A 12,227-nucleotide genomic window follows, 5' to 3' on the forward strand; every position below is an offset into this window, starting at 1 on the left:
TGTTCAATATCACTGAAATACACCCCAAGTCCCTCAGCTTTGTTTTGGTGAATGTTTCCTTTAAACCTTTTTTTTATATATACCTGCAAATGGGCTGGCGCGTGCTCGCTACTGCTGGCCTCGAGAGAGCGCCGCTGCGGTCGAGAAGATGATGGATTGACGTCATCGGGACTGACGCAGAGCGAGACGAGGTAGCAGAGAGGCAGAGCAACGGCAGCATCCCGTCTGACAAACGGCGCCTCACCAATCTCCCACCAACAGCGAGGTGTTTTCTCACTGAGCATCCTCCAAAAACAACGGTAGGGACACCAGCGAGAGCACCGACTAGACAGTGTTTTTACGAACAAAAACTAACGGCTTAGACCAGGCCCTTTATAGCGTTTACGTCGCAGTAATTCCCCTTCGTTGTGGTTTGGTTGTCATTGTAAGGTTAGCCAAGCTAGCTGGGTTAGCTGTCTATTGAATGCAACTGCACAGGTGCTGAGTTTCATCACTAGCTCAACAATATACAAATTGTTATATGTGGGCACTGCTTTTGCTATTTGCTGTGAAGAAACTGCACTCGGTAGATGCCATGTCCTGAAGTCATAAGTGACTTTGATGTATTATGCTGTAAAAAGCCATATCGTAGAAGTGATTTGCCTTTGAGGAAGTGATACAGGGTAGTTACAGTTAGCTACACCTGCTCAGCTTCCTGGCTTGCTATGAGACACACTGCTGTTATTTGACATAACTGTAGTCTGACATAATCATAGCTGTCGTCAGTTGTCATACGCTGCTATATAATTTGCTTTACCTCCACCTGCTGAAGTGTTTATTTTAGCAAATAACATTATTTCCATTAAAGTACTACTTTACAGAACATTGATGTTCAGTCATCTTCATCCACAAAGGAACAAATTAAGGGGCTACATGGTCATGCATCAGATGCAGTAACGAATCAGTTCTGCGTGAGGTGTGTACCCTCATTAAATTTAAGCGTTGAATACTGTTCAATGGCTCCCTTGGTCACCTGCCTATAGGTAAAAGGCGTGCACTTTTGTCCGGGGATCCTGGTATATGAATAAGATATTGCTATGTTGTAATATATTGTAATATTAGTAGAAATATCATTATATATTCCTCTTTTTTTTCAAATTACCTTAGGAATTGTTTGTAGATAAAATAACCAGACAGGAATCTCTAATTCTGGGTAAGTAGACAGCCCAGAAATGAAGACGTTTAATCACATTGTCCATAATGGCCCAATACACCCATAGATTTTAAACAGATACCATGGTGTAAACAGAAAATCATACTTCATGTTTGGCCAATTTATATTTTTTATGGTCTATATCATCATATTGCCCAACTATCACCCATGTGCCACCAACTTTATTAGTGACAGTTACAAAATTGTCTGCCTTGTTCAACTCAGAATACTTACCGTCATCATACACTGTCTGTTTTGAGCACTGACAACAGTTCATGTCATGAGGTCCGTGACAGGAAACATAAGCAGAAGGCTGTGAAATGTTCACTCACCTCCATCCCACGACCCATTGCTTCTCCATTCTCTATCATACTGTCCTCTTATCATACTGTGTACACTGCATTTTGCCCCTCATTTCTGTTTTCCGCAACCCCCACCCCCCACTACCCTCCTCTATCCCCCTTTCTACTCTGCCTTCCCTCCCCTCCTCTCATGGTCCACCCTGTTTTCTCCCACTGCCACAGAGATAAAAGATAAGATGGCCACCTCCTCCTCCACTCTGGAAGAAGACGAGAGTTTGAAGGGCTGTGAAATTTTTGTGCAGAAGCACAACATCCAGCAGATCCTCAAAGAGTGCATTGTGAACCTCTGCATCGCTAAGCCTGAGCGTCCTATGAAGTTCCTGCGGGAGCATTTTGAAAAGCTGGAGAAGGTTGGTGATAACAAAGTTTTGTGTTTGTATCACTCAGGTTTCTTAGTCTGAGTCGCTGTGTTTGTAATGTCGAGCTCTGTGTCGCCTGAAATCTTGTGTTATGAGCTTGAAGTTGTTAATTATAATGTACATTTAACCTAAATGTGATAAGTGACGTGTGTGTATGTGTGCAGTGTGTGCCGGTTATCAAACAGTGATTTCTTGATTGAGATGTCTTTGATATTAATATATTCTCAAAATGCAGCATAATGTAGCAAATATATGAGTCTTTGAATGATATGACTGGTTGTTGCAGGCAGGATACTTGTTTATGTAAAAATACACATCTCATAGAGTGAGCTGGCATTTAATCTATTTGTACACTGTAAACAAACACACTTTTATTTGTTTTCTCCATTGTATCTTCTCAACTGATATTTGTAACACCATCACATACAAACAGGCAAAGAGCATCCCAGCTAGCTACTGTGTTAAAAAAAAAAAAGCAGACAGTTCTCAAACTGTTAGAACAGAGCTTTTCATTTTTCATCTATAATAGGGAGAAGCCACTTGGGAATGTGAGAGGAGCACCCATAAAAGGCCAGTGTCCTGTTTCCAGGCTCAGGGAACACACTGTTTGTATCTGCCTGTCTGTCTATCTGTCTGTCACACATTCATGAAATGATAACAGCTACAGAGAGGACAGTAGGCTTTTGTGAGAAGAGGGAAAAGAAAGATCATAACTAGAAAACAGGTTAAAACAGGGGCAACCTCTGTCGCACATTCCCCGTGGCCCACAAACAACATGACTCCTCAGAGTGTGTGTGTTTTGTGTCTGTCTCTTTTCAGCTGATGCCTTGGCACCTTTATAGGGGCAAGATGCTTTTTACGTGAAAGCTGCTCCATTGATGCCTGCTTTATTTTTTAGCTGCTTTTTGAGCTCAATTACTTGGAATATAGTAAGAGGCGCTGTACATCTAAAGATACAAGCAAGCTCAGCTAAGATTGTTGGGGTTTTTCAGCTTTTTATGAATTATCAGAGGACGTACAGATAAACTGTTCTTGTGCCTACTATGTGAGATAAGTGTCCCAGAATTCAGCCTAAATGGATGTTCTTTCCCACTGTTTGGCTTTGATCACGCAGAGACACAGATGGGTAGTTTGCCCATGAGTGGATCATGAGATTTGTTTCACTAAACAATGGGCTCTACTCTTACACTTAAACACAAATAGGTCATAAAGGTGTATGAGGCAGAGCTCCCATGCCATTGATGTTGGCCTAAGGAGAGTTTAGGCCTGGATAAGAAACCTCCAACAAGAGAACTGATTGTTAAGCGAGATCAAAAATAGCAGGGCCACAGTTCACCATCCTGATGCCTGCAGGAGGGTCTCCATCTGTGCTGCAGTGATACGTATGACTGTGTGTGCGTGTGTGTTAGCATGTGAGAGTCATCTGATTTGATCAGTTTTTAACATGATAAGTGATGTTTTCCACAATGTTTGCTTTTATCAAAAATCAAAGGCTCCGTCATGTCAATTTAACTTATGTTTTGCCTGTGTGTGTGTGTGTGTATCATTTATAACCCTTACAACAACACTCCACAGCTACAACATATGAGGCCAAGGTTTCAGGACAAAATGTACAAAAGTTTAAAGTCAAGGTCATGCTGCTCCCTTTGCTCCTCCCACTCGTTTTTGGGTTTGGATCTGTCTGCTATCAGACTCTGGAGCAGTGGCCCCCACAGAGCTTTGTGGTGAAGGAGACAGAGTGTCGACATGAGCACAGCATTGCTAGTGAAGCTACTGCTGCTGTTAGTGGAGACTGTAATGCTGCATAGTGAGAGAGGCAACCAGAATACTAATGGATGTGATAGAAGCAGAAGCATACAGTAGCATGTTGCGTGTGATTCATCACCATTCTGTAAAATGACATACTGCACACTTCCCCTATGTGTATCCCATCTCCATAACATTGAGCCTGAGGTTTTCTGTTGGGAACCAATCCCTTTATGTTAAGAAAATGCATATCGTGTTGTAAAAAACATAGGTTTAAATTGTACGATGTTCATGTGCTCATATTCTTATTAAGAAGATAATTTACATAAAGGATTAGCATTTAGGACTACATTGCTAGCATAGGTAAATAGGCTGTTGTACATATGAGTATCTATTTTCCATAAGTTGGGCTCTGGTGTCCAGAGGCACCAGTGCTGGGTGGCTGAGCAAGGATAAAATAAAATGTTAATAGTGGAATACAGTATTGCATGTGACGTGCTCCACTCTCTGCTGTACTGATCTGTCACACCCTGTGTAATAGATTAATGTATTTAAGCTGTCCTGCTCTGCTCAGTATTGCTGCCTGTGCTGCTGCAGCTCCACTTTTCATGCAAGTGTCAGACTATCTACATTGCTGCTGCCACTGCTCTCATGTAGCGTTTAATCAGCCCCACCTCCACCCCTGCATCCACCTGAAGGCTCTGATGATAGTGTCAGTTGTTGGTTGTAACCCCTCATTCTACTGTTGTTCTGGCTGTCAGCTCAGCAAACGTCAAACGTCATCAAAAAAGTCTGACTACGTACATGACTGCAGCGCCACATAATATTTCTGTTTACATGACAGGAAATATTATTTTGATTATCCAGAGGAAATGCAGTTTGGAGTTTTGCTCCAAGGATAAGTGCCCCAATATCAAGAGGATGCATGGGGAGGACACATCCTAAACTAGTAATGATTTCCCTGTATAAGCTGGGAGACTTTGTGGAATTGTTTTCCATTGTGATGTACAGAAAAGCAAAAACGTATTTTAATGCTATTTATATAGCCTGGTGCAGTGTTTTTGATGAATTAAGGTACCCATATTCTTTGACGACCTAAATAGATGCTTGATTCGTGGCATAAGAGTCTGTCATCTCGCACTCACACTCTGCGCACTTATTGACACTATAATGGTACAGTATCATTTGATGCTTATGTCCTTTTTTGTAGGCCAAAGTTCAGGATGAAAGCAGCATTATTTAACATACTAAGGATCTATTGTATTGCTTAAGGAGCAAGGCTTGAAAAGTCTGTGTTGTTGAGTGGCTGTCATTAAAATCACCTGCTGTATACAAGTGATTAGAATAAAAAAACTGCAGGCTTTCAGCCCCCAGAGGTCCACTGTTGCCCAGTGCTATACCAGTCAAGCCTTTGAAAATCTGTGCTTGTGTGGTGAGGTCAGTCATTCGTGGAATTGAGACAGGCCATGTATGTTTTATGCTGTCCCATTTATTTAAGAGGCTTATTGTGCTCCTCTCCTCCTGGGTAGGGTAACTTTGAGGACAATATTTGGTTCAACAAGCCATGTCCATTTAATCTGGATTTCATTGTCTATCTCATTTTCCAAATTTTGCATTGCTACTCTTAAACTTGATTCATCCCCAAATTTCTCCAAATATTCCTCTTAACGTCTTAAAATCTTGTCTTACAGTGCAAAAAAGTGCCAGTACAGGAGGACATTTTTTTTCATGCAAAACAACATAACTGAATAAGTATTTTGCTGAATCAAGGTGACAAGTCTTGTGTCTGACTCCGACTGAAGTTCTGGCTTTCAGCACAAAGAGATATCACAAAATACATTTTTGGCATCCCATTTTCTCCTGTGCTTCACTCTCCATGTCCTTCTGTGTTTCTCTTTCTTCTTTCTCAGCCATTTTCGTCAGCACTCGTCGCCCACTAGAGGCGGTAACCTAGGCAACAGTAGAGGATAGATAGAAGGTAGTCTATCCTCTGTTCAATGAGCCCCTTTATTCACAAAGTTTATTCCATCTCACCTCTCCTGTGTTCAGGTTTTGCCAGTTAGATCACCGGGGTGTTCTTTCTCCCCATTTGCCAGACCTAACCTCATCTCATATCTGCACAGGGTCGGTTTCATACAGCGTTCACAATCTTATCTGGAAAATCTCTTTTCTCTGTCTCAACGTCATCCGCTCTCATAGTTTATGTCTTTGATGTTGTGTTTTTTTCTCACATACACACTTTCTTTCTTTCTTTCTTTCTTTCTTTCTATTTGGTCTCTCTCTTGTATTCCTACTGTCTCGCTCTCGCTCTCTCTCTCACACACACACACACACGCTCGAGAGCCGCTAAATCATCAGTCTGTCTAGTTTGTTTTTAACTTTTGTTTCGATATAATAACATGTCTTTAGTCCTCAGCTGACATTGTGAATGGGAAAATAACAGGCGCCTAGCTCCCTTTCATCCTGCCTGTTTATGCACGGTAATGATGTCTTTGATCTCTACAACAGTAGCTTCTGATGGGTGTTCTCATCTCCCTGTCTCTATCAGCTCAGCACAGAGTGTAATTGCGAGAGTGAACTTTCATTTTTGGCTCACCATGCTGTAAAACAGCAACATGTGACACCTTGGCTGAGTTTTTGAAGTATTCTGACAGGATGTTTTCTATTTGTTAGTATGTTTGACACTATTATTTACTAGAAGTTTGCAGCATTGCTGTTTAGTTTTTCAGTGAAATATCTGTAATTAGGCATTGAGTTTGTTTCTTATTATCACAAAATCTTATTGTAGGAGATAACAGGTCATGAACAGCAGGGTTATTGAATGGTGATTAACACAGAATGAATTTGTAACACATAATGATTATTGTTGCAGTGCTGTTGTCACAATCATGTGCATAATCAGTGAAGATTCCTGCAGATGTCTACTTGAGATTGTCAAATGAATGCTGCACTTATCCAGAAATTGTGACTTTTTCTCATCAGTCTGCACCATTACAGATATTTCCAACAGGCAGCACCATCCAAAAGTGCCAGGACTGAATGTGTGAGTGTGGATATGTTACTCAGTATATCAAGTGGGCAGCTGCCACCGCAGCTGTTTTATTGAATTAGCCACATTGCGTTTTCACAAGGCTCCAAAGTGTTTTCTGGCAGCTGACGTCGCTGGCTTTGTCTGACCACGTGCATGAAAATCAACTTGCAAAGAGTTCAAATTGCTTTCAATTTCCTCATTGAAAGATTCCTCATGCAAAGTTTCTCTTAATGCCAAAATTCTAAGAAAATACTTACAATTATGAGTTTTCTCCCCTTACAGTTTACCAGATCCTGGTTATTGGTGTAATTGATGGAAGAGTTATGTTAATGGTAGTCATGTCAATTAACACAGCTGCTTATGTAAGATGGCCAGCAATCATGGAATTTGCTGAAATCTGAGCCATTTTTTCACTGTTCATATTGAATTGAATATTAAATAACATACTAAAATTACCATCATGGTAGCAAACGGCAGCAAATAAATATAACAAACAAACAGGTTACTGCACAAGTAGACCTGTGTTTTCAAACAACAAAGTACGGCTTACAGTTTATTCAATAGAGATGTTCATTAGATCAAATAGTATTAATAATTATACTGTGTCTTAATAGAGACTAAATCACATGATTGGGCCTATCGATTTCACTGTCGATTTCACTAAGATTGCCATGTCTTTTTTATCAACCAGTCACACCTTTTAAAAGTATACGTAGTACCTAGTGATGGGGTCAGCCACTCCTCCTTGCTAAGGTCATTGTTTCAGTCCCTTCACAGTTGCTCTGAGAATTTTTCTAAATCACTCCCAAGCAAGGACTCCTTGCTAGAAATCATTAGGCTGGGATCTTAGCTTAGGAGCCCTCTGAGAGTACTGTCAGAATGTTTGTGAATACGGCTCCTGGTTCCTTTGTGGCACTCCGTTTCCACATGAGATCCTCCTCCTTCCCATCTCTTTCTGTTTCTATAACTTGCGAGAACATATCTAATGACATCTTCCTCCTGTGATTTTCCACTGCACACAACACTTTGATCTGTACATCGCATACCACCTGCACTGGTGACCAAATGTTCATGACAGCCGTCACTCCTCATCTCCATCTGTCTGTGTTTGGTGCTTGGACATGAGTTGAGGCTGTGTACATGCCTGTTCTGTGATCTCGAATCAAAACTTTGCAGGTGCTGCTTCGTCATCTTACGTCATTCATTTCAGCAACCAGGTTCAGCGTCTGACAGGCCTTTTTACAAGGCCCTGGTTTTCATTTGCCTTAGAACAGTTGTGGAAAGCTTTCATTAGCAACAGTTTTTTGGTGAAGGTTGAAAATACTAAAAACTGTTGATAGTAGGGCTGTGAGATATTATGATATATATCACATAAAGATAGAAAAATGTCTTGTGTCATATTATGCTCATTCTTTACATCGTTTACTTAATTTCTATTAATATAAATGAATGTCTCATTTGGACAACGCTTTGCAGTCTTCTGCACGACACTGATGCAGGCAGGAAATTTGCATGAAGGCAACACAAACAAACATAAAGGCGCATGAACATGACAAAGAATGGGGTAATTCCATACAGGAGAAGGACTTAGACCAGCCAAGACAGAATGGGTAGCTTTTATTTGTTGAGTATATAATTCAGAATGCAAAGAGGAATAGGCTTTTATAATAAATATATGCATTCACACTAGTTGCTAAACAATTTCTGTTGTCCTCTGTGAGTATGTGTATATCTGCTTGTGGTTGTGTTGCCGTGAGTTGTTATGATTAGCAGAATGCTCCTTGTGTTCTTTATGCTCGCAGGGATGTCATAAGTTTGTGTCTCGTGCATCATTCCAGGCTTTTTAAAATTTCTCGCTTTCCCCTCGTCCCTTTTTTCTCCCCCCTCTCTTTCCTCAGCAGCCTTGTCCATGCAAGTTTTTTTTCTCATCCACTTTTGCTGCCCTGCATGCAAAGCATGTCAAGTAAAACAAACGTAAACCCTGCTGCATCGACTCTGTGAAAGATGCCAGCACATTGCACTATGGGAAAGTTCCTCAGACTCCCTGTCTGTCAGCCTCTGTCTCCTCATCCCCTGTAAGATGAGAAGCCTCTCTGTGCTGCCAACCATTCAGCTGTCAGCAGGACCTATCATAACAAATCCACCAGTCTCTTCAAAGGCCTCTGATTGACAATTTGTCATGAGGGCTTGGTTGTTTGTTGAGTCCGCTGAGAGCATTAGAGGAGAATTAGTTGTAGGTTTGGATTATCTTCCTTATCTTCTGCTTTTCCTTTTGTTTCCCTGTCTTCCTCCTCTTCCTCTTTATTACTATTTAGATCAATCTCCTTTTGTGTGTCAGTGGTATGTGTATGCATACATCTTATTGGCAGCACAGATTTAGAAAATTAAAAACAGTGTGCTGCATACATAAGGGTTTTTAACACAGTGTAATTAGTGTCTCCAGCCTCTGTTTGTCATCACCACCATGCTAGGAGCAGGGTATTCTGTCAAATCAGCCTGGGGTGCACGCAGTGACCCAGACCTAAACCTCATCCCTGGCCCACCCTGGGGCCCCTACAGGTAAATTGGACCCTCAGCTTGTTTCCCTGGTGGTCCTTCTTTGTCCTCTGTCATCTGCCCATTGCATCCCTCCTCCCTCCCCAACTAATCTGTGGTTGTTGGGAGAGAAAGAGAAAAGGTGTCAGGACTCACATTTAGTGTATGTACATATGTAAAGAAACCATGGAGGATTTAAGCAAAAGATGTTCCTGAGCTGTTTACAAGTTACATCCAGTCACAACATTGGTGAAGCAAGCAGCATCATTTATTATTACAAGTAAATTGCATAAAAAATTCTAGGCCTGCAACTATATATTGTAACAAGTATTTCCATTATTGATTAATCAGAAGCTTATTTTCTTGGTTGATCTGTTAATCAGGTTGCCACTATTTCCTGCAAAATATCTAGATATCTATTAAATATTTATGAAATAGTGAAAAATGTCTATTACAGTTCCCCAAAGGCCAACCTGGCATGTTCAAATGGGTTGTTTTATGCAACAAACACTCCAAAACTCAATCCAGGTATTCTGTTTAAGATTTTAAACGAAGGAAAATAGGAAATATTCACATTTGAGTAGCTGAAACAGGAGTTTCATCTCTAAAGAATTCCATACTCAGTTTTGATTTATAGGCTGAACTATGCCTTCTTTTAGCAGGTAAGTTAAGACTTTAGATTAGAGAATTAATGTAGCAGATGGAGAGTTACCATTAGCACAGCAAGGCAAATTTATTTCTGTGTGTGGCAACCATAAAGAGAGAGAACATCACAAACGCGCAGGTGTAATACAGCAGCGAACTTTCTGTCCATTGTGATTCTGTAAATGGTGTGGAACAAAGTGATGAGTGGACCGTTAGCTCCGCTGGTGGATCAGCTCTCCATGCTTCATTACCTGTGTGTGCGTATGTGTGTGCATGTGTTTGTGCGGCACCTCGTTGTTTTTGGTTCACTCTCATGCTTTCAGCCCCGGCAGTGGAGAGTGAAATTGTCTACGTCACTGGATTAGGGCTACCTAAGGTAACCACCTCTGGATGTTTCCTTTTCTCTCATATCAGAGATGAATTTAATGGAAGAAAACATATTTTGATGTATTTGTGCCGACTGCTCGCCTCTAATGGGTTCAGTGCTTTTTTGGTAAGGTTGATTAATATTGGTTAGTCACAGCTATTAGGATGAGACTTAGTCATAACTTTTGTTCTTGCCTGCTTGGTGCAAACTGGTTCAGGGAGTGAACAAAACAGGAGAGGCCTCTTTTAATATGACACATCGTCCATAAATGAGTTGAAACTGGAATTGATAATGGTTTAATAACAGTGATTTTCAATTGAGTGAGTGTGCATGGAAGTGCATGTATGTCTTCTTTTGTCTGGGTCTTCCTTCATTCTTTGTCTGGTAATCTCTGACCCACACTCACTCTGTGTGTTTCTAATGGAAAGCACACTTTTGTTGTACAGAGCTTCTGTGTCCTGCTTACGCCTGTGTCCTCTGTCTCCTCTCCCTCCTCTCCCTCCTCTCCCGTCCTCTCTCTCTGGCATCCAGCCGCCAACGATGACGCAGGGAGAGCAGAGGAGAGAAGGAGGCAGAGTGGGGAGAGAGACTCTGACATAGGGTAATAGCGCTGATTACAGAGCAGCAAATATGTTGCTAAATAAATAGAATAGGAATTTGCTTTTGGAATGATATTTTATACTGTTTGAAATAAAAATCACTCAGGCTCTGATAGCGTAGCAGAGAGTTAGAACAGTTGCAAAAAACAACTGCAGATGTGCTGTGTTTAGCTACTGTTCATAGCCCTGGGGATCATAAACGGCACTGCCTCAAACTGCCTAGCCTGTGTGTTGTTGCAGAAAAGCTAAAGCAAGAAAAAGTTTGCCTCTGCTGCTGGTAAGGAAACATTGCAGCTGTTCTCAGCTCACCTTGGACTAATGAAGCCTCCTCTTTACACTGAGCCATAAAAAGTCATACTGCATGTGTTTCCTGTGTCCCTGAGCCAGAACAGTATGAGGACTTGTTGGAGTCAAACACAAAGTCCTCACTTGATGCCTGACCCTCTGACCTAAGAGGAAAGTGTGTGGGTGGAGCTTGAAATCAGTAGGGAGTGAGAAAGACACTGCATGGTACAGACCAGTGTTTGGCGCACAAAGAATGTATGGGATGATGATGAATCCCCATGGGAACGTTTGGAGCCCTTCGCTGGTGCAAAACACACGCACACACACGCCATTTGGTCAGAACAGAAGTCCGTATTGAGGCAAGTGACGTTTTCCCTTCTGTGAAGTGAATCACTGTAGATGTGTGGCAATCTGTCAACAGGCGTCAGAACTGGTGTGTGTGTGCGTGTGTGGATGTAGGTGTGCGAGCCACCGTTGCTTCCTGCTCAGACTCACCACCAACTATTCAGGATGCTTGCAGTACCCAGTTGTCATAGTGACAGGGGGAAGCAAGAGGAGCCCGCTCATTGCGCCACCTGATTGTGAGTGTGTACGTGAGAGAGAGAGAGAGAGAGAGGGAGAGGGGGGGAGAGAGGGAGCGAGACGCTGGAAAGCAGAGACAGAGAGTTGCGCAGGAGCGATGGAGAGACGGGCTTTTTGCTGTGATCAGGGTTTTCATCAGTAGTCTTGTTCTTTAGCTGCTGTGTCGAGGGGATTGCAGACATTTTGCCACTTGCGCTCTGTCTCACGCACAAACTTGGATAATCTGCCTACCCGCACACACACACACTTAAAATCTGTGTGCACACACAACACACACACACACAACAGTCACTGTACCAGCATGGCAAGATGCTGCTGCGGTGTGACGTGTGTGTCAGGTGTGTATGAGATGGGGACCCATGTGTGTTGATTCTCATGCACACTTTGGCACACTCACACTTTGACTTGATGCCCGGTGTCTCTGACAGGCTGAGGGACACACAGCAGGCCTGGCCAGGGGCCCTCCATGCCATGGTAAATACCTCTGCTAACAAACTTAGCCTGTAGTTAGCCTGCAAGAAGTT

The 12,227-nt window shown here is 42.1% G+C and overlaps 1 protein-coding gene across 1 annotated transcript in view; it reads left to right on the forward strand.

Moving 5' to 3' along the window:
* Nucleotides 1–175: 175 nt before the first annotated feature.
* The window catches only part of prkar1b (protein kinase, cAMP-dependent, regulatory, type I, beta), a 63,041-nt gene continuing 50,989 nt past the window's right edge, over nucleotides 176–12,227 (forward strand). Inside the window, exons 1-2 of the mRNA XM_041956895.1 lie at nucleotides 176–299; nucleotides 1,717–1,904. Of these exons, the coding sequence (XP_041812829.1) occupies nucleotides 1,731–1,904 (174 nt within the window). The 5' untranslated portion in view covers nucleotides 176–299; nucleotides 1,717–1,730. The remainder of the gene's footprint in view (nucleotides 300–1,716; nucleotides 1,905–12,227) is intronic.

Source organism: Chelmon rostratus, chromosome 17 (genome assembly GCF_017976325.1).
Source record: "Chelmon rostratus isolate fCheRos1 chromosome 17, fCheRos1.pri, whole genome shotgun sequence".
NCBI lineage: Eukaryota > Metazoa > Chordata > Actinopteri > Chaetodontiformes > Chaetodontidae > Chelmon > Chelmon rostratus.